At 42.0% G+C, this 23,228-nt stretch overlaps 1 protein-coding gene across 3 annotated transcripts; it reads left to right on the top strand.

Moving 5' to 3' along the window:
* Nucleotides 1-3,286: 3,286 nt before the first annotated feature.
* On the top strand, nt 3,287-18,663 carry mtpn (myotrophin). 3 transcript variants are annotated; one of them, XM_080518679.1, is made up of 5 exons: nt 3,287-3,617; nt 8,662-8,775; nt 9,963-10,047; nt 17,218-17,338; nt 18,325-18,663. In XM_080518679.1, the coding sequence occupies exons 1-4, from the start codon at nt 3,540-3,542 to the stop codon at nt 17,301-17,303; spliced, it is 363 nt and encodes a 120-aa protein (XP_080374805.1). In that variant the 5' UTR covers nt 3,287-3,539; the 3' UTR covers nt 17,304-17,338; nt 18,325-18,663. The 3 variants fall into 3 exon arrangements, with proteins under 3 accessions (XP_080374805.1, XP_080374803.1, XP_080374804.1); XM_080518677.1 differs by having other exon boundaries at nt 17,218-18,663; XM_080518678.1 differs by having other exon boundaries at nt 9,963-10,050; nt 17,221-18,663.
* Nucleotides 18,664-23,228: the final 4,565 nt, after the last annotated feature.

The following is a 23,228-nucleotide window of genomic DNA, read 5'->3' as shown; positions in this document are numbered from 1 at the left end:
ATTTTTTCAGTTTATTAGCAGAGCCTATGCAACTGCGTCTGTTAAAAAGTCCAGAAGGGGCCCGGCAACAGCCCTCCACCACAGCTAGTCAAGATACTCCTGCAGACAGCGTCAGTCGACAGTGAAGCTATGCTTCCTCGTGGCTGATGGATCATGCAGTTGAGAAATAAAAGAACCGCTATAATTACTGCAGTAAGTCAATTAGACATTTCTGCGTTGATCAAATGAGATCATTTTCTAGGCTCAAGACAGTCTTCTTTCGTTATTATAAACGCTATGATCGATGCTTTAAGGTTTAAATTATACATTTGAAGTGACTTGTGCTCTTTCTTTGTGCTAATCTAATCTATTAGATTGTATGCCGCACAAGAATAATGGTGAAGAACATTTTTAAAGGAAAAATTGACAATTAGCAGTGTTTTTGTATTTTGAAGGACACGTGTACTGTCAACCCAAAGACTATATATAGATTTGTGTTTTTGAACTGTGGGAGGAAACATTCAGGTGTACTAAATGTATCGATACACATTTGCAACATTACTGAACATGAACCTTTATTGCAACAGTTTGGCAGATGTGATACAATGTTTGTGTTTATCTCAATGGGAGAACATTTCTCTCAATACAAGACTGTGGCTCACTGATAGTAACTGAGTTTCTAATAGTTTGCCATTTAGTTTCATACATAACAAGGCCTGAACTCTTGTTGATTAGTCCATCAAGGTTCCTCCAGCTGGTTAATTATTGCCATATTGATGGACAATGGATGGAAGTGGAACATAATTACTTGGCGGTTGCAATTTGTTGTTTTTTTAAAAGGTCCAAAGGAATCAAAGCTTCTGAACTTTCAATTAAAGACAACCTTTTGTAACCAGAGGAACTTTTAGATCAGTCGGTTCGTATCTTGCTCCAAAAGAGTCACTGTCCTGCGGGTTTCGGTATATGCGTCTGCTCCACAGCACTTCGATATAATCAATGTCCAAATGCCAATTGAAGTGTGCAGAAAGCTTGGTAATAAGCAGCTCATTAGAGTCAAGTGTGCTGGACAGAAGAAACCTGTGAAATATGCAAAACAACGGCACTTCTGAACCTGGATTAAACAACAGATCAGGTGGAAACACTGCAAGAGCGACAGAGTTTCTGCCACTGATGAAGTTGTAGAGTAGCAGTGGGTGGTTGTATGTCTGAGACTGCAACATTAAAATCTCATTTACCACCTGGTATTTTTTTCCAAGGCTGTTGGTTTATTTATATATTTTTTGGTTATTTTGTCTTCTAAAAGGACAGTTAAAAAAAGTTGTTGGTGATGCAGATCACATTCTTGATTAAAAAAAAATAAATAAATAAAGTATCAAAGTATGTCATTTGATACAAGTACACAAACAGTACATACCACAGGGAGGGGATTGCTGAAAGGGTAACTTCGGTGTTTTAAATACCATACAATTAATTACGTTTTTTTTTTTTTGAAATGAGCATTTTAACCCCACCCTACAATTATGAATTTAAAATAAATTGGTAGATTTTTTTATTTTTTTAATTTTATGTTCCACCCCTGGGGAAACTGGTCAAATCCCAATAAACCTGTATGAAATTGATTAATCCTTTAAAAAAAAATTTTTTTTAACATTTCTAAAGCACCACAGTGGCTCAGTGGAAGTTTAACTCACATTTGCACGGGAAAGTGGTATCTTCAGGCTCCCATCCCGCGCTCCCCGCTGAGATCGGCTCATTGTTCCAGACCATTCCCATCAAATTGATTAGTGTAGTGAAGGGTAATCCATACTTGCTAAATTTGCTTAATCAATCCATCTCACTTGTACGCGGCCTTGTCTTTGTCATGGCTAAATGTGATGTAATGTGATTAGCCAGTGTCTCTCTCTCACACACACACACACACACACACACACACACACACACACACACACACACACACACACACACACACACACACACACACACACACACACACACACACACACACACACACACACTTCTGCAGTTTCTCACTGCCAACAGAATATATTCTGTGCATCTTAACTAACTGTGCAGACCCCAGAGTGTGACAGTTCCTATTCAGTTCAACACAAACTTCCTTACAGTTTATTTACAAAAACCTCCTGATAATCACTGTGCTTCTAGCTGGGAACCAGTATTGACAGAAAAATGTCCAACTTCACAATTGTTGGGCGTGTTGATTAAAATGTAATTAATCAATGAATTACCTTTATAGCAGGGGTCTCCAACCTTGGTCCTCGAGGGCCCCTGTCCTGCATATTTTAGCTCTCTCCCAGGTGCAACACACCTGATTGCAATGAGGGGCTCCTTATTGGGCTTTTTCACAACCTTGTTGATGACATCATCATTAGAGTCAGCTATGCTGAAGTAGGGCGAGAGCTAAAACATGCAGGACAGGGGCACTCGAGGACTTGGTCTGGACTCCCCTGTTTTATAATCATTATATACTCTGAGAAGTATTGGAACAGTTTTTGAGGATTTTCCCCTGAAAATAATACAGTTCACACCTTGAGGGGATTCTTAAAGTGAATGGCAGCAGGAATGTTTAAAATCTTGAGGTGTCCTCAGTAAGTGAGTTAGTTCTCGGTGGGGGAAAAAAACAGATGCTACAACTGGCAGGTCATTAGGAATCTCAACTCCAAATACAAGGCAACGAGGTGTCATTGTAGCATTAAGTAATGCTATACTGAGCCATCCAGCTGCAGTTAATGTCTTATGCAGGATTTGGGTAAATCAGGAACAAGTTGAGACTTGGTCATCATCTTATACATTGATCTAGTAAGAGAGCTGTAGAGTCTCTGTCTGTCCTGCTCACTGAGCAATTGCTAGTTTTCACAATAACACACATGGTAAGAGCGATTTACTATGAAGGTGGTGTGCATGTGCAGTAGCAGCATTTCAGAAAAATTCAGGTTTCCCTGTTTACACAGTCGGAGTGTTTTCATAAGGTTCCCCTATGCTGCATCTTGTTTGGGCCCCCAGAGTGTGTCAGAGCGCCCCTGCTGCCCCGCGAACATACCTCACAGGAGCGTTCCATGCTGCGTTCAGGGTCCTCTGTTTCCTAAATCTACCTAGTTATTCTAACGCTATACCCCTCCAGATATTCGTGAAAAATACAGCTGATATACATATAGATTAAAATGTTTTGATAAATGTGCAAGTAGGATTTTATTACAGATTACTGACGCTGCAGAAGTACACTCTTGAAAAGGTAAAGTCGCTTTACGTCACCACGTAAACGCACCACCAAACTTTTCCGGGTAACGACATCGGAAACGCTTGTTTTTTGCAGAAAGGCGGATCCCTGTCTGCTACTTTGCTTTTTCACAACTTCGATTTCACCAAATCAGACCCGCTAGACCCCCCAAATTAAGCCGCGGCGGCTGTATTAAGCTTTAAAACGACAGGGAGTTGACGTGAACCGTGCGAGCCGGACTCTACGGAAGGGAAAGCTTCACTAGCTTGTGGCTGGCTAACTTTTAACGCAACTTGTCCTGCAGCACCGGAGGGAACACGGGAAGATGGGAGATGAAGATAAAAAGCTGGTGTGGGCACTGACGGCTGGGGATCTGGACGAAGTGAAGACCAGAGTGCTGACGGTGAGACGACAGTGTTTTAGCTCCGTAGAAGTATGCGACAGTGAGCTAGCTGTCGAGCGGTAGCCAGTGTTTCGGTGTAACTGGTTTCCCTGTTGGCTAGTGACCTACTTCCTTTAGCGTTCATTGTTGCTGGTTGTAACTACAGATGTTAAAAACCCCGATCCAAAATTATAGCTGTCGTGGGGAACGCCATTTAGTCTCATTTACAAAATAGGTTTTAAAACTGGTACATTTTGCGGGTGTCATTTTAACATCTCGCAGCAACGAGGGACGCTCGAGGAAGTCGGCCATCAGTTAACAGGGAAACCACTCAATCCGAAACACCAAACTTGGGAAACGCTCAATTTGGCAACTCATGATTGCAAATATAACTCTTTTTAGCTTAACAAATGGCGTTGACTTGTATTTAAGTGACAATTGGTTGAATTCGTACACTGCTGAAGCACGTTTCATAATACTCTCACCAAGTTTGAGAACAATGCTAGCATATTAGCATCATGCAATGCCACTTTTACGTGAGAACGAAATGATTGTTCTGCTCTTTATCATCCTCGAATACAGCTATATAAAAGGCATTAATCAAAGTGGATGACATTTTTAAAAATGCGTTAGCTTATCTGGTTGGTATGGCACTGCAGATGGCAACCTGTTGGCGAAGCTAACCAACAGTAGCCCCGGTAGGTTCAGACAGAACAGCTGCGTCTGATGCAACAGTCGTTTTAAAACTGCACGCTGCTCACATGTGACTGGAAAATGCTCGGGATGTTCTGTGTGTTGTGTCTATGGTGAAGCTAACTGCTAAACATCCTAAACCAATCAGACAGGCCTGTGATCCAGCACTGTCGGGCCAGCGAAAATGGGCGGGGACCCCACCTGCATGAGATGGTGGATCATGTGTGCTCGACAACAGTTTGTGTAACCATGGATGGATGGCTGGCTGGATGGATGGATCCACCCATCCATCTCCTATACCACTTGGTCCTGTGTAGGTTCGTAAGGCGTTGGAGCCAATCCCAATTAGCTGGAAGGAGGCAGGATACGCAAGACAGACATCCACACACATTGGCATCCACACCCAGGGGCAAATTTAGGGTCGTGGAATAACCTTGCATGCATGTTTATGGACGTGTGGAAAATGGGCAAATTCCACACAGAACGTCCCCGGCAGGTATTGGAATGCGGACCGCATTGCCACTGCACTACAGTGCGAAACCAGGTTATAAAACTTTCCGGAAAATCTGTATTGTCTTTTAAGATGCACAGTGTGGCTGTTGTTTTTAAACTAATTCAGTTTTCAATAGTGAGGTTTCTATCTTTTGATTCTAGTCAATGACGGTTCCCGTCACTTATCTGTTGTACTGTTGCTAAAAGTGATGCCGCTCTTTACAGCTGATGGTGATGACGATGGTGTGTTTCCAGGGAGTAGCTGTTTTTGTGTTTAGAAGAAAGGGTAGCGGTTACACCTCTCCGGAAGGAAGCGCTCAATTATACTGAGAAATCCACTGGGCATTACAGTTTTAGGCAAATTACATTTTAAAGGATAATTTTCCTTCCTTCTCTTTTTCTCAGTGCCTCAGAGTCTAGCATCACCAACTGCTGTGTTCAAAAAGTTATTATCCTCCTGTGAATGTTCACATGAACATATGTCAGCAAGTTGCTTCTATGCTTTTGATAATGTAAAAAAAAAACAACAAACACATCTTGCTAATCATGTTCTGTGTTGGAGAGGTAACTGAAGAGGAAACTTTACAAATGAAAGTAAATGTCATGTCTGAGAACGTTTTGGTTGTGCGAAAGCAGAATAAAAAGGTCAGATGTTCGGATTACAAAGAAAACATTCAAAAGCTGGCTATAGTTGGAGACGCACACAGATCTAAAACCAAATTCACCACACATTTTGTCTCACCTCAGTAGTTATTTATGGCTGAAGGCCAATATTCTGATATTACGGTTAACGTGCAATACAAAGAATGACTTTTTGTGATGATTAAACGATACTTGCATATAATCTTGGATTAATGATTAGTTGGCTCTCAAAATTACTGTCCTGATACCACCACCACCACAGAATATTGGGACAAAGAGGTCCAGCCGTACTTAACGGAGCCTGACACTGATTGTTGTCATGAACTCATTTGGTATGAAAAAAACACGTTGTTAAATCACAATGCATCGCACATTTATTGTCGTCATGCAGTCAACATGTGCATATCGTAAAAGACTGACTGCACTGCATTTAATTAGCTCCCCCCCACGCACTGTGCATTTATGCTCTGCAAAAGTGAATAATTGTATGATTTATTAGAAAACTGCTATTGACTCATTAAAAATATCAATTGGACAAAGAAAGAAAAGAGTTGAAGTAGAAATATCAAGGCCAAAGACAATGTTATCTATTTAAATGTTTGTATTCATCACAGGTAACCTTGTTTTTGCGTTACTTAACATTGCTACGTGACATTTTATAGCTGTAAACGTTGGTTTAGAGATGATTGAATTGGCACGTCAAGCTGAAAGTGTGAACCTACAACCCTTAGTGGTAAAACTTTAAAGCGGAGCAAAATCTGAATTGTTGCCAGTAGAGCAAAGAGACATTTTTTTTTTCAGACAGAAATGTTTGTGATTTAAGAGAAGCTTGTGGCGAGGCAAGTCGTAGCTCCTCAGGCAAATTGTTTCCTTAACTGCAGAGCACTATCAGCAAAAGCTCAGTCCCCCATTAGTTTTCAGATCATACTCTTTGTACAGTCAGCAAGTTTTTGCCCAAGGATCTTAAGCTGGCGCGCATAAGTTGGGCACAGCAAGTCGGATATATATTCTGGGGCTAGGCCACAAAGGGGTTTAGCAGTAATGACTAAAATCAATCCGAAAACAAATAGACTGCTGGTGTAAGGGCATTGAAAAGGGTCTAATATGTTTCTTTTTAAGTTTTTGTTAAAAGTCTGGCTGCTGCGTTTGGAAGAAAAGCATTTGGAAACAGCTCTTGGTACTATATAACTCTTGAAGCATTTGCTATTAGCTGAAATTGTGTAAAATGAGAGTATTTTTTTAAATAGAACAGTAATATACGGGCATAGAATACAACATGAAAATCATATTAGAGTTTTGCATCGTCTCTTTAAAGGTCGCCTATAAAGGTGAGTTATCACAGCTTTGGAAGTTCACCGTATTAGAAGAGGTCAGGGTTATATATCCATCATTGCTAATTGATTCACTGCGATTTGACGGGAAATGAAGAATTGTGTTCAGTATGTTCTACTTGACCTCTTGATTTTATAACAAAAGGGGCAATCACAGTCAGTCACTGGAGCAGTTTAGATCACAATGTTGTTCCTGAATGAATCGGAGGTCTGAAAAGAGGCTCCGCGTTCATTTGACCTCATTGAAGCAGCGAAAGCGGAGCATCACACTGTGCAATACTGCAAAAGTATTCACACCTCTTGAACTGACGGGGCCAACACAATGTGTCGCATAGTTACGAAATGGAAGGAAATTGATACATGGTTTTCAAATAGTTTTTACAAAGGAAGTTTGGCACGCTAAAGTGTTCAATACTTTGTAAAGCCACCTTTCAGGAGCAGCCACCCAGCTGCAAGTCATTTCGGGGTTTGTCTCAACCAGCTTTGACAATCTACAGACTGAAATGTTTGTGCAATCATGTTTACAAAATATCTCACGCTTGGTCAGATTGGACAGAGTGCATCTGTGAACGGTATTTTCCCCAAGTCTGGCCAGAGGTTTTCAATTGGATGAAGGTCTGGACATTGATTTGTCCATTCCAACACATGAATTTGCTTCAATCTAAACCTTTAAATTGAAGCTCTGGCTGGATGTTTCAGGCTGCTGTCTTGCTGGAACATGAACCTCTGAACAGGTTTCCCTCCAGCATTGCCCTGAATTTGTCTCCATCCATCTTCCCATCAACTATGAGCAGCTTCCCTGTCCCCTCCTGAAGAGAAGCATCCCCCCACTGCATGATGCTGCCTCCACCATGTTGCATGGGGATGGTGTGTTCAGGGGAATGTGCAGTGTATTTAGTTCAGAAAATTGTATTTGGAGCTCATCTGACCAGATGACCTTCCTCCACGTTGGCAGTGTCTCCAACCTGGCTTTTTTGCAAACATGACTTCTGTTTCAACAGTTTCTTCTTGCAACTCTCCAATAAGTGCCAGATTTGTGGAGTACATCACTGATAGTTGGATACATTGGTGTTAGTCTATCACACTAAATCCCAAATAAATACATTTCATTTGTGGTTATAAAGAGACAAACATATGTCGTGGTCTTGAGGTTTTTTGCAAAAGTATTCAGTTGATTTGGTATAATCTTGATCTCTGAGTTTTGTAACAGGAACACCATGTATATATCTATATATATATATGTGTATATACACATACACACACACGGAAATGTCTGCTGTGAACAGTAACTAGATTATCTCCAGGAAGTATTCACCATTCATACCTGTATCATTAAATTGTAATGTTTGAAACCGAAGGACGGCTCTATATCATAATGGCATGATAACCACAGCCCCAGATAATATCATCTCGTATCGGCATAGTATTAGCACTTCTGCTTTTTACCCGTTCCTCCTTCTTATTGGCATCTTACCTTTTATTAGATCTGCTCTAAGTTGCCCCCAGAGAACAAGATAGTTCCCGCTCGCGCAGGTGTTTTTTTAATCTGGAGGTATTATGCATCAACATATTGCTCTTTCTCCCACCTGAAAGCCTTTATTCTCACCGAGAGATAGTTTTATGAGGTAGCGGATGCGATCACTGCAATCTTGGCGCCGGCGATTAGCTGATCACACACGTCGAAGTGGACGGTCACAGCTGTGATTGATTGTCTTTCACGAGGTCGTGTTTCTCTTCACTCAAGGTTGACGGTCTTGGAAATCCGATTACCACAACTAATGAGTGTCACTTGATTCCACCGTGTGCTTTTTGACCAACAGTCAATTCCTTTTTACTCTGTTGGATTCTGAAAGCTCTACATTTACACACCTTTTGACGTCAACATTTTTTTCCCCTCTCTTTCCCAGCCCGAAGATGCAAACAGGGTCCTGGACGGTGGGAGGATGCCTCTGCATTACGCTGCTGACTTCGGTAATAAAGAAGTGCTAGAGTTCCTGATCTCGAAGGGGGCGGACATCAACGTAAGAGCCACAATGACTTTGTTTTGGTATTTTGTGTTCCTACTGTATCAGGTTAACATGAGATCATATTATATTGAGACAAGGATTTGTAATAAATACAAATACCTAGATGCTCAATGTGATTGGCCACATGTGATTTATTCCATGTCAATTTTTTGTGATCGATAGATTTTGTCGCAACAAATTTGAGACTTACTGTGCATCCCTAATTTTTAGTGACCCTACAGTTAAAAGGTGGTTTTGCAAATTGATTCATGTTGTTTCAACAGTAGCAGCTCAGATGTAAAAGACGAGTTTATTTGATTTCGAGTTACTTTCTTTGCCTTTATTCATATTTAACTCGTAGAAATGGCATGCATTGAGGCCACGTTTCCATGACGACGTCAAAGCTGAACACTTGTTGAGATCTGGGGGTCTGTTTACATGACAACAATGGTTGGTTGTGTGTCCGTATGAATTTCTGTGGCGTTGTCATTGTTAATGCTTATAGCGTCTTGTCCTCTATGCATTTAAAAAACAAAAAACAACAACAAGCCAATGGCACCAACTCGTGGCCTGGCATATTAACTACATTGTTTTCAGCATTTCTGCAATTTCAGTGTGAACGGACATAGTTTTCAAAACATTGCCATGTCATTGTGACACTTTTCTGAAACCAAAACAGAAACAGTTTGTTCTCCCTTGAAACGGTGTGTAAACGGGGCCGAAGCTGACTGAGTATTTACCTGATTGGTCAAACTTTGCTTTGTTGTCACTACAACATATTTGTTGGGTGCAACTTCGTATTATAGTTTGATAAACACAAGCTCCATCTTCACCCGTGCAAAATTTGACTCGGCAAGTCAAGAACTTTTAGTTTTTCCTGGATTTTTTCCTGACAGACATTTGGCTTTAAAACATTTTTTTAGGAAGATCTAGTATTTTGTTGCCTCCTGAGTCCAAAATTGTTTGTGGACTTTCCTTTCTTCAAACACTCTGCTCAGCTAAGACAGATTTATCGGTAATGTGCTTTTCTCCACAGCAAAACGTTCCTTCCTCGCAGGATTCCTTGTTCATTTTTCATAAAAGAGCGATGTTGCCCCGACTCTTGGCTTTGGGCTTTGTCTAAAATCTGATAGACACGACTCATCCGTTTCCTGTTTATCTCTGCCTTCCGTCTCACCCGGGCCTCTCTCCTCCTCCTGCAGGCTACAGACAAACATGGCTTCACTCCACTGATCACCGCCTGTTACGAGGGTCACCTCATGTGCGTCAAGTTGCTGCTAGAAAAGGTTGGTGTCCGACGATCCCGAAGTGTGCAGGTGTTTCTCAACCGTCAGCACGGCGTTGGGACAAAAGGCCTTTTGACGCAGCCCCGTGGAGGCCATGCTGGAATGTTCATGCAGCAGTATTGCTGCTGCTGTTCAAGTGTTTTTGTCTTTTTTGAGGCCCTCTGCTCCCCCCACCCTCCCAGGTGTTTAGTTCTGGAACTATCTTGAATGCTACCTGGGTCATATGGGAGCTCGCTGCCGGGAACACATCCGAGTCGCAGCTGTGGGGCGGGAGACAATGCCGAGTTGAGACACAGCTGGCACTGGTTGAAGCAATAGCGGCGAATAACAAGCGCGCTGTGATAAATGTCCGATTCATCCAGCGCCGCCCCAGTCTCCAAAAGATTTGTGCACTTCCATCGCAGGCATACTGAAAACCTCATTTGTAATTGGAGGAGCTTTCCTTTACCAAGTAATTGTCTTGTCTTAATGCTCAACTTCTGAAGAACTGCAAGACTAATGCATAAATAACAGAGACTCTGCTCCTCCAGGCAGCTGCAGTGCTTTCATCACTGTCCTGACAAGTCTAACTACAATATGATGGATTTCTGTGTCACACACAGTAACGACTTGTCTTCCTTTACCCCAGCGGTGTCAAGCATAAGGCCCGTGAGACAAAATCAACCTGTAAGAACCTCCAATCTGGCCAAACAACCAACCACATTGTAAAAATTTCATACAGAACAATACATTTCAACAAGAGTAGCAGACACAACACAAGGTTGATACCAGAGCTGATATGATGTTGCCATAAAAGCTAGCAAACTAGCATTAGCGTTAAAGCCATGCTTTCAGGATGAGTCTTGAGAAAACGTGCAAAATGCAAGCAGTTATAGGAGCATTGTTTTTGATATTTCACAGTATTTTGCAGCAGAAAGTGGCCTTACAAATGGCTTTATGTTGAGATTGTAGTAATTCCTTGGTTTTGGAAAAATTGTAGAAATTTTCATTACGTATAGACTGCGCCACAACAAAGAAAAACTTTAAAGCTTGAACTTAAATGGATACAATAATGATATTAAACTTTATTTGTATTGCGCTTTCCAAAATACTCAGGCACTTTACATAGTTACAGTATAAAATCAGCAAACATTAAAATAGTGGCACATCATAAAACACATCATTAAAATGAGTGTTATGTAATAAAAGCAGTTCTGAACAGGCGGGTCTTGATGAGTGATTTGAAAGAGCTATTTCACCAGTCTGGCCCAATCGAGATGAAATAGCGGCCCCTGAACTAACCCCTGATTTACCATCTTCAATTTCTTCGTGGTCCTCCCATCACCATGCAGCCCTGAAGCTGTTTTCAACAAAACGACACTGGTTTGTATAGAAAATGTTCTAGAAAACTAAAGCTTCTATCACTAAACTGGTCAGTTTTTAACTTTTCTGAGCTTGAAACTTGGACAATCGTACAATATCTGCACGACTGTGCGAGAGGAGCGCGGCGCAATTGTGAGGCGTCATGTTGATGTCAAGCAGAAGGCTTCAGTCGAACGCCGCCCCACACACAGTGGTAGATATTCGCAGGCTGAGGCTGAGTGAGCAGCTGTCTGTTCCCAGCCAGGCTAAATGAGGCAGGGTAAATGAAAGCTCCTCCACACAGTTGTTTCACAGTCGCGTCATCTTGGCTCAACAAAAGTAATGGAAAGCTGGGAGGGGGGCTTTTTACAGGCTAGGTCACACAACCAAGTAGGGAAGTCACTCTTCACACTCGACACAGTCTCACTGGCAGTTTTTTTTTTTTAGTAGGTTCACAGTTTGAAAAGCAGGCGTTGCAAAAGAGGAAGTCATTACGGGTTAAGAGGAAAAGAACGCCGCTAGGTTTGAGAGACCCTTGCGTGGCACTCCATTATAACGTATTCCTGTTGGCCATCAGCTGTTATTAACTCTGTTTCTATAAGCACTGCCATACGGTCCCACTCCTGCATTAATTGTCCAGCAGCTGGCAACTGCTGTCAGCCAGCCATCAGTGCTGTTTGCTCAAAGATTAACTGAAGGAAGCAGACCGTGCCAAAAGAATAAGAGGGGGGGGGGGATTCTGTTTTTTAAGTAACTTATTTGCCATAAAAAGTTTCATGTGTCACATTTGCAGTGCCTGTCAAATTCATCGTTCGGACTTGGATGTATTATGTGATGCAGAACTAACGCAATCCTGTTTCTAAAAAAAAAAAAGTGTAGAATGTACACCGATACAGGGTCCACTGATCTATGAATGTTATGTTGGCAACTCATATTTTAATTACAAAATACTAGCAGGAACTAGTGATCACGGGAAGAATTGAGACATTCGCTGCACTGAGACTGTCAAAATCACCATATTGGTGTGAACACAAGACAAGAGTTCTAGAACATCAGTCTGAAAAAGTGAGGTTTTCTTATATTTGAAGCATTAGGAAAAAGAGACACCTGCTCTGTAAGTGGCCTTAACATCTGAGCCGAGCTGGTGATGAAAGGCTTGTCCGTCAGTGAAAAGACGAGAGACACCAAGTGTAGATGTGACTGGTCGCAGTAGATATGTAATGTTCCTCCAGTACATTATTCCAGACGCCGGAATCACTGGTGCATCTGGAGTAGGCACCGCCTCTGATTTGAAAATGAAAGTCCGTTAGCGAGACCTTTCAAGGGAATCCTTTGCCCGAAGTATAATAATAGACCAGACTGACAGCCGTAGCTCATCTGAAAAAGGGATTATGCTGGAAGACAGGGATTTTGGTGAAACCGTGGTCGTGCGCCACTGCTTCGATCCACACTCATCTCCACTAAGCACCAACAAAGATTAACAGCCCCGATATTACCAAAAGGTCAACAGTCACCACAGGGACCGGATCTCAAAGATTCACTGATGACGGCTCCGAAAACTCGCTGGATGTCTTAGCAAGAGATGAATAGATTGTCTGGAAGCCGCGGCTTCCATTGTCATGCTCAATATCCTCATTGGACGGTAACTGCAGCCCCACATGCACTATGTTTGCAGTCGATAAAAAGAACCCACGGAGAATACCGAATTGTGACTGTCGGACAAATCTTGTGTTGGCAGGCAAAAATGGCTCAGTTCCTTGTTGCGTCATGGGACCTGACACCCACCCCCCCCCCCAACTGCATACTGCGCTTTTGTTGGTAATGAATTATAAAAAGCCACGTTAACCCCAGAGGTGACCCGGACTGTAAGATGCAGGCCAAGAGTGCTGACGACAGCCCACTGAGGCCGGCCAGTCAATTGTAAGTCGACAATAAAAGGGCACAAGGGGCAACACACACATGAATAGCCACCTGTTACTTTCTTTTGTCAGGATGCCAGTACATGACCATTAAGCAAGAAAAATGCAGTATTATGTTGTTGCCCTGTCTTCTAAACTCGACCCCAAGAGGTGTTGCATACGCGTCCTGCATCCAAAATCGCTGGTCTACTTTCGCTTAATGTCGAAAAGTAGAAAATTCCATCGTACAAACTATGAAACAATCTGACACATTAACATTTTATTATTGTTGCAACTTTTGGCAGATCATTTAAAGTGCCACTCTTCTGAAACGCCTTTAATTGGTGTTTCGACAAACCCAAAGATATTTCCATTGGACTGAACAAGGCATTCTGGGATATCTCCCCAAAAACAGTGTAAATGGTGAAATAATTTTCCAGCAGTTTTTGCTTTGTGGCTATAGGGTTCATAGTTGATCTGCGCTAAATAATTGCCCAAGATAGTATTAGAATTTGAAGAAAGTCCTTTTTGTTTTCCGAGAAGAAAAACATCTAATCTCCCCGTACATTGTTCCCTTAAGTTTACCTTGCAAATCTTTCTCCAGTACAGATTTTCCTCTTCCTGACTTGTCTTTTGCTAATGGGTAAACATTCCGTAAGCTCTGCATTTTGGCCCAATATTGGCGAATTTGAGACTCTTTCAATCCCGTGCTCTCAACACATTATGAAAAGTTAATGGACACTTTGGTGGGTCAGTGGCGTTACGTTACTGAGCGCCGCTTCGCACGGCTCCCTAATCATAATGATGATGCCTCTCAGCCCGACGCCAGACTCCCCCAGAGCCTATCCTTATTCATTAGACTCTGTCTCACTTGACCGCCACCTTTTCTTTGACTGGATAATGTTTGGACAGTGAGGTGTTTCACGAGGGGTCATTATTCAAGTTGAGGGAAGCTCATTACTGTAAGTAGTGTCAGGAATCGTGCCGCCGAGCCGGTTGGCCACTGGGGATGACGGCGGTATCCTGAGAGGCGGTAACAAGCAGAAGAATGGACCAACTATTAATGGAGCCCCACCATAAATACCCTCACGGAGTATAAATCCATGGCAGGCCTTTTCAATGCTTGTATTGTGGCAATGTGTGCGGTGACTAGAAGGGAGGGCTCATTACGAGACTGCTTTGCCTCAAATATAACTGGTATTCACTAGTGTTTATCAGACAGAAGGCTTGTTTGTTCCATAGCAAGTATAGTATTGATGGTAAAAGGGCTAAAGCCAAGGTGTAATGTGTTTCCAGCCATCTAAATGAAGTCTGTGGAGTCGGGTTACTCGGTACACACTCGAACCAACTACTAATGACTTCCCCAGAGCTGGAGAAGAAGGAACGGGGAAAGAAAGGCCTTTTCCCCATCTTTGTCCTACCAGGCACCCACTGAACTCTTCAGAGTGGAGAGTATAATGATTGGTTACCAGCTCTCTGATATCGATGAGTCAGCAGCAGGAAAAGACTATCGACATAAACAAACACTCCACTGGAGTTTACAGTTCTTGTTCAACGCTCAGTTTTTGTTTTCATCTGACTGACAAAACAATTGATATGAGAAAAGCATTAAGACAATACCAGAGTGGAGTGATTTTTGTTTCCCCTCAAGGGCTCAGGTTGTGTCTCTGACAAGAGGAATTACACTGCAGGAGTTCCTCCATGCAGTTACAGATGAAAATGGAGCAGATTGGTCATTTTTTTCCCCTCTTTGAACACTTGCCTCTGGTGAAATTGAAAACTAAATTGGCTTGGTGTGCTCTTACTCTACCAGCCCTAAGTTGTTTTCTTCACATTTTAATTGGACTTAAGTGTTTCACACTCAGACGGACACACAAAAAGAGAGTCGGGACGATGCAGATATTTTTGGCCAGATAGGAGGCATCTCAAAGCATTTTGAATCGCAAGCCTTCCTCGTCCTGAGAACAGCAGCTGGATGAAGGGAGAAATGTTTTCCAGACTTCTGACTAAGTAAAGTCAACCTGATTCCATTTCCTCTGAGATCCATGCAAAACCGTGTTAATCTGGACACATTAATTTGACCCAATGCAATACTTTTCCAGCATGTCTTCCAAACATGGCACATTTTAAGTCTGATGGGAGACGCCCGTCGGAATGTGTCAACAGTATGTATGTTGAGCCGACTTTCCTGAAGAGGAGGAAGGGAAATGCAAACTGAAGTCATAATGAACACAATTGAACTGAATTGCCCCAAGACAAATTACTTTTCTTCTTAATATATAGCCTTGAATAAAACAAAAAAGCTTTGGGAATTTATTTTTTTTTAATACATATATATATTTCAATTTTGAAAAAAACAAACTTAATGAAATTTAAATTTAATCTCTGATAAGAAAAAAAAAAACTGACAAGAAATCGCTATAGTGTTTTTAATGAGTACAGCTTCCTATATTTGGGAAACTGGTCCAAATTAGTTTTTTAAATGGAGCTTTTGAAACATAAGGCCATGTAGATATATATATATAATTCCCAAAGCTTTCTTTTTACATACTGTTGACATGTTTCAACGGGTGTCTCCCATAAGACTCTAAATGTGCCAACGACATTAAGTCAAATCAATGTGTTCAAATTAACACAATTTGGCATGAATCTCAAAGGAATTGAATCAGGTTGACTTGACTTAGTTATAAGTCTCATAAAACATTTCTCCCTTCATCCATTCGTTCCTACGACGAGGAAGGCTTTAAAAAAACCCAAAACTTTTAAAAGGTTTCCTTAAATCTGTCATAATTTTAGAAAAAGACAAATTCTCTCTGACTGTCGTCTGAATAGTTCTAGATGTAGAAGTGCCGGGTTTCCCCGCCGAGCCACCCACACATCGCCGGGTCACTCCAAACTGGGTGGCATTGTTTTCAATGCTTCTCCACACGACAGTGGCCTCTCTTTGTTGAGTCTCAGCAGACTTCTGAACATGTTTACATTTAATCTGTACATTGCACACAGTGCACATCTCACTATCTAATTAATATTTTGCACCGCTCTGTTTTATTTTATATTTAATTTAATTTTTATTCTATTTTCTTGTGTATATACTTATTTATTTATGTATGTCGGCACCAGGGCAGACGGCAAAGTAAGAATTTCATTACACTGTGAAACCTGGCTTTTACTGTTGAAATGACAAATAAAACACCTTGAATCTCTCTCTCTCTCTCTCTCTGTCTCTCTCTCTCTCTCTCTGTCTCTCTGTCTCTCTCTCTGTCTCTGCCTGGCTTGTGGAAGCCCTTTGCTAAGAGGCTAAAGTTGGCAGGCCAAACAAAGGGACGTCTCTGCGCCGCACGGCCCCTCCACTCCTCCACATTTAATCTCTTGTCACTACAAGTATTCAGCACTTTCTCTTTTTCTGACGTCTTTTTTTTTTCCCCTTTGTCCGATTAAGGCGCTACTTCTTTTCAAAAGACTGCTACTGCGTAGTGTAATTCTTCCACACACGCGAGAGTCGATGTGCAATTACAACAATGGTGGCCTTTCAGAGTGGCGTTTTATACTCGAGTCACCCGTAATAATAATCCCACGTCTGTCCGTGGCCATTGTTCATGTTTATAGCTCCTTTTTCTCTGCACGTGTGTAGTTTCATTGTTAAAAACAACAAATCCATATAGTTTTCAAAACGTTGCCGGGTAAATGCAAAACGTTTCTGAAACGAAAACGCAACATCAAAGCGTTGTTGTGAAAACGGTGCTTGCGCTCGCAAAAACCCCAGGGTGCTCAACTTCTCCGTCGCCTCAGTGTCTGGAAGTCATTTAATTCACGCAAGCATCAGCTGTGCGCTCCTCACTCTGACCCCGACGACCAGATGTGAGCAGGATCCGATGCACCCGCTCAGCATTTTTAATATTCTCTCCCCCCCCCCCCCCCCCCCCACACTGCAGGAGCTGACAAAGACCCGAAAGGACTGAACGGCGTCTCTGCCTTTGAAGCAGCCGAGAGCGACGCCATCAAGGCCCTGTTGAAGTGAGGCGCGGCGGCGGCGCTGGGGGAGCGGCTGGACAGGTGGGTGGACAGGCACACAGATGGACGCAGTGGTCCCACGGCAGAAGACGGACTCGCCCCCTCTTACCCCCGATCAACCTCTGTCATAACACTGCTTTGGTCTGTTTGTTGGAGGTTCATTTTGTCTTGTCTGGTCTTTTTTTTTTTTTTTTTTCTCCCCTTTACCTGGATTTTGTTTTTTTTTGTTTTTTTCTTTCCTCCAGTTTTTTTTTTTTTTGGGGGGGGAATAGGGATTATTTTTCTTTACTTTTGCCTCCGTTCGTAGCCAGTTTAACAGACAGGACTTGTCGATTACGTCTCCCTCAAGGACCAAACACTGGGGAGTCTTGAACCTGCATCATGAACCAATTCTCACAATTACAATTTGGATTCTCTGTAAACACAAAGTGTAGCACTTCAATAGTCCTCTCTTTCTTACCATTGTCTCTTAAACCTAAAGAAATGCAAATAGACCGCCGGTGTAATGGTATTCCCACAACTACGTTCTGACCGGGCTGTGATATAAACAGGATTTGCACTGTGTTCTCGTCGGTAGCGAGCGGTTGTAAAGTTTCATTAAGCTTGCATTTCATCACGTGTGGCCTCATTCACTACATTGGCTTTCTTTAATCGATCAACCTGTTGCTCAAGTCCAATCCTGAAATTTTGGAGACGTTTAAAAGAAGCCCAGATGAGGTCAGATATTCCTTTTCTACTCAGCCCTGTATCGCTAACATATCAAATAGTGTTGTTGTTTTGTTTTGTTTTTTGTTTTTTTTGACAAATTTCACATTATTAATGCATTTATGAGGTGTTTCTGTATTATTTGACCAATCACCATGCTGGCTAACTAGAAAGACTTGAATGTTGCAATTTTAAAATCTGCTAAATATTTCATTACGGAGCAACGTTAACAGATTATTAGGAAAGTGTTGATTTTAATTTTCTCACCTCCCCTCTTGAGATTTCCTGTTTTCATTGCAGCTTCTCTGTGTGTTTTGTAACAGTTGGGGCCGTAGCGGCTTTGGACGGCGGGCAAACGCGGGGTTAGAGTTGAGAACACAATAAGTAGGGGGCTCTGTTAGCATCGCCCTTCAAATGGATTTGGTAAGAAGCCCTGCCGGTTTCATGATTTGTTTTGTTTCGTTTCTTTTTTTTTTTTTTGCTGCATGTCAACGCTGCCTCTGGTTTATGCTATGGAATGGTCACTGTCCTCTTCGGTTGCTTTCCAATGAATTACTACAATGTAATGGACAAAAAAAAAGATGCTCTTGCTGACTTTGTTGTGACAGAAGTCTGTTAAAAAAACAAAACCGAAATAAAAAAAATCTTTAAAAAAAAAATCATCCTGTCTAAGCGAAAGTTCATTGAAAACTTGAGGGCTACTTGTTTGAGAGGATTTCAGAGGACGATGATAAAATAAATTGAAGGAGAGCTAATGATGTATTGAAAATGTATTTTCATCACAATATGAACATTCACAACATGCATATCCACATGGGATTGAAAACAAATGAAGAAAAGTAGAAAATGCATTATTTAAAAGTGCACAGATTTCACATAACTGTTTCTCAGAAGTTATATTAGAATTGTCATGCTTCTTATTAAAGCTGTTGATGGTTCAGGCCAATCTGGACCATTTTCCAGTGAAGCTGCTTAAGGTTTAAGATTATTTCCTTTCTCTCTACATACAGTGATAATGCATGTCACCAACTTACCTCACTTTGACATTTGACAATTGTAAAAACAATTTTTTTTTAACCTTGAAACTGGATGAATTTCCCTAAAGTAACTCATAATACACAATTATATAAAGAATCTACTTTTGTAGTCATACTTTTAAAGTCAGAGTTATTTTTCATTTAAAATGCACCTTGTTAAAGCTAAAAAAGCCATGCACTGTAAATAATATATTATGGTTTTTCAATTCTTTAATTATTCTACCGGTTGAAAAATGCCCTCACATGTCATGAAATAGGAATGTTATTTATTCAGTAGCAGTATTGGTCACCCTGGTTACAAAGGACATTTTTGTGGCTCTCACAATGATCAAGGTTTTAATTAACATCGCTGTAATATACAGGTTTTGAGTCTTCTGTGTGTTCTCTCATCCATAAGAAAGGGAAAAAAATCCATTTGAGATAAATGGGTGACCCTAAATTCCCCGTGGGTGTCAATGAGTGTGTGATTATGTGCTGACAAACTGACTCGGTGTGGAAACTTTCTTCGCCCAGACGGAGCCGGTGTTGCCTCCAGTTGGATAAAACTGCATGAGATGAATGGAAGTTTAGAAGAAAAAAAAAAAAAAGCGTTGCAGAGATGGACGATAGCGCAGCTCCCTTCGATATCTGGAGACAGGAGCACATTTTCAGAGCCATTATGGAACGACTGCATTGTGGTCTGCAGTTACCTTCCTCGGGAGTAGACGAGGGCATTACGGTGATTTTTATGCTGACTTACGACAAGGTTTTTTTTTTCTCCCCCCCCCCCCCCCCACTGCTGACGCCACCAAGTTGCTCGTTACAAAATCATGTCGAGGTGTCGACTTCAGCAGAATGTTTTTGCTAAGAGGGATGTTTCCCACAGACTTGTGTTGATGTTATTATAACCTTTATTTATGCATGATGCAGCTTTTACCACCTTGGCAAAAAGAAAAAAGAAAAAAAAAAAACATCAAAGGGTAAGAGAAGTGAAAGATAAGTTGCTATTTAATTATTTGTGTGATAAAAGTGGGGGGGGGGGGGGGGGGGAATAGAAATTGCTTTTAATTTTTCCTATTTTCCGGCACATTCACACAAAATGTTGTCTCACTGTTTTCTAGTGTGGTGCAATCAAATGAGTAACTGCTTTAATTTTCTAGTTCAGGGAACATCATGCTGTTTGACAAATTGTACCTTTGGTATTCTCCGAGCCTGAAGCAATCTAATCAGTATTTGTGAATTTAAGCAACTGCATCCCAAACATAAAAGCACAGCGGACTGTAATCTTTGTATCAATCTACCACCTTGAGCCGTCTCCATTACGAATCGCAGACGCACATTTGACGCCCCCTGGATACGATTCGACGGCTGGCTTTATAATGAGCTCTGCCTTGTTGTGATACGGGAAGTTTTACCGTCACCCACAGGAGACTTCAGCAGTCACATCAAGTCTGTGGAGCCATTCTGCACATAGATCTGTGATATATTAGCCTGTAATTGTCATTGGATGTTCGCAGAATGGGTCTTTTGGATACAACTGAGTCAGTTTGAACAATAGAGGATCTTATCACCTGACACAAAACAGGAGGAAGTTGCAGTGAAAAGCAGTTCTACCCGATAGATAAGGAACAAACTCGGTGTGACGCGGCCTCATGGTTCACGGGGTTCAACGATAACCAGGCGCCTGGGGATGTGAAGCTATACTTTGCAGTCATACCAATCCTTGCCACCTGTGTGGGATGCAGTCAGAGGTCTGACCAATGAACTCCACGAAAGATATATACTCTTTCTTTGCAAAGACAGCGGCAGAGGTGTCCCATGCTTCAAAGAAATACTCTACAAGTGATAGTTAACTTATCAAAAGTTTTTCAGAAAAGGAATATCCAAGCATGCGCACTCCTATTCATACTGATACACATACATGAGTCAATGCTTAGTTTTACAAAGATGTAGTTTTCATTATGTCAATATATACAGTATTGTCACCTAAGCAAAAATGTTTAAAAAGAAACAAATAATGTATAATTGAATGATCATAAAAAAAATGATCTCAATATTAATTGATTTGCAAAATAATGGTTACTTTGCAGCCCTATGTTTCTGAAATGAAACTGCAAAAACAATGAGTTTTCACTTAAAAACATCACGTAAACTGGGCCGGTTCAAAAACATTGGTGTTTTTAATTCTGCACTATCAAGATTGACTGTCATGCAGCAGCCTGCCACTAGCCGGCGCCACGGAGCCGTCAAGTCGTTTTGATCTCAGATGCTGTTTCCCGCCCAGACTGACGAGACAATCACAGGAACGAGACGTTCTTCCCCTCAAGGGCGGCTGCTTCAGGAGGTCAGTGTTGATCCGGAATTTCTTTTTTAAACTGTCCAGGAACGTCCAAAGTCCTGCAACGGAGCGAAGCCTGGCTAAAGTGGTTCTCCTTGTACTGAAACATGACGCTCTATAGGCCTGATGGCACAAACTGGAAAAAAAAAATGCTACCTGCAATTACAGTTTTTAACTCATAGTGTCAGTAGCCTACTAAAGTAAGTAATGCACTGACAGTTTAGCTGAACTTGAAAAGAATGGAGAGGTCTGACATGTTTTAATACACTTTGTTGGACAGAATCTAAAACAACATGAAATATTTGCAAGTAGAGGTGAGATGTTCCCTGCAGTTCTTGACTGCAGTAGGGATTTTTGTCCATTCCTCCAGAGAGAACGTCTCCAGGTCTTTCAGGTTTCAGCTCCGTCCAAAGATTTTCTATTGGGTTCAGGTCTGGAACTTGGCTCGGACACCTTGAAATGCATCTTCCAGAGCTGCTCCCTATTGCTTCTTACAACATCTCATCTATCCTCCCCTTAATTATTTTAAAGTCATACATTGTGATTTTCTGGATTTTACAACTTTAGTGTACCTACGACATAAATGAAGGTGAGTACATTTAAGACTTTTGTGAAAATCTTTTAAACATATATACCGAACTGTTCACTTCATCAACTGTGGTCCGTATTGGTAAAAGTTTAGACGCCTGCTCTGGAAACCGGTCAAGAACTCTTTAATTTCAAGTTAAGTTGTCAGCTTCTTTTGTCTTGTGCACTTCTAAATAAAGTCAACAACTCCCTTAAAAGGTTGTTTGGTCTTTTGTCGTTTTCATGGGCGCTGATGAGAACTCTTGAGATGACGTGTGCAGTGTTTACCAGCGTTGGTCACTCCTGTGTTTGGGTGTCATGTAGCGTAACACGAGCAGCCCTTTTTACAAGGCAGCAGCTGCAGCAGTGAGTGTCTTGAGTCAACCTGAGAGGCGTTCAAGGACGGCTCTACGCGCAGGACGTCTGTGACCTGTAGGAAGGTGGAGAAAAAAATAATTTTAACTAAAGCTATGCTTCATATTGTGGATTCAGTTTAAAAAGAAAAACACCAATTAAGGCATTTATTTGATGTAGTATGAATTTCGGCTAAAAGAGGAAGACTTCAGATGTCTTCAGATGCTCTAATTCAGCCCGAGACCTCTGGAAACTTCGGGATTGCGGCTCGAATCCAAAATAAAGCCGTCTTGCCTTTGAACCCGGGCCTGTCCACATGACGCCAGCCGGTAATGATGTAAACGCCGACGGGGTCCGCGGGCGGGGTAGATGCAGGCGGGAGGAATCAACAGAAGCGGGTGACTTTGAGCTGCGGAACGTTGGTGGAGAGTTGCACCAGGTCCCGTCCAATGAGCAGCATCCAGAGGGGGAAGCTGCTGCCAGGCGGGGGGGGGGGGGGGGGGGGGGGGTGAGAGAAGGTTCCCGCTGGTCAGATGGACGTCCGCCTCCCTGGGCCAGTCGCCGTGTTTTGTCTCGTCTCCTCCGTTGGAACGAAGACAAATCAATTATTCGCGGCGTGGGCAAACATCAAGATAAAATGACTCCACCGTATTTTGACAGCCTGGGCGCCATGCTTCATGCGCCCCGTCCCATTTCTGCTCATTGCAATTACCTTCAAGAGAGAGCGACCGGGGAGAACCGAGGTCCGCCCTTCCATGACGGCAACATTCACGTATTATCAAAGATCCACTTTTTTTTTTTGGGTTGAGCTTGCAACTATCCTTGATGGATCCAGGAGTGAGCGAGTGGTTCGAGTGGATGACGAATGCAATCGCCTTTTATTTCAACTTTTAATTGCATTGCCTGGGGAATGTGCACACGATCCCTAAGCTTTCTCTCCAGGAAGCAGTAG

This window comes from Blennius ocellaris, assembly GCF_963422515.1.
Source record: "Blennius ocellaris genome assembly, chromosome: 22".
Classification (NCBI taxonomy): Eukaryota; Metazoa; Chordata; class Actinopteri; order Blenniiformes; family Blenniidae; genus Blennius; species Blennius ocellaris.
This window is presented reverse-complemented; position numbering and strand designations above follow the sequence as displayed.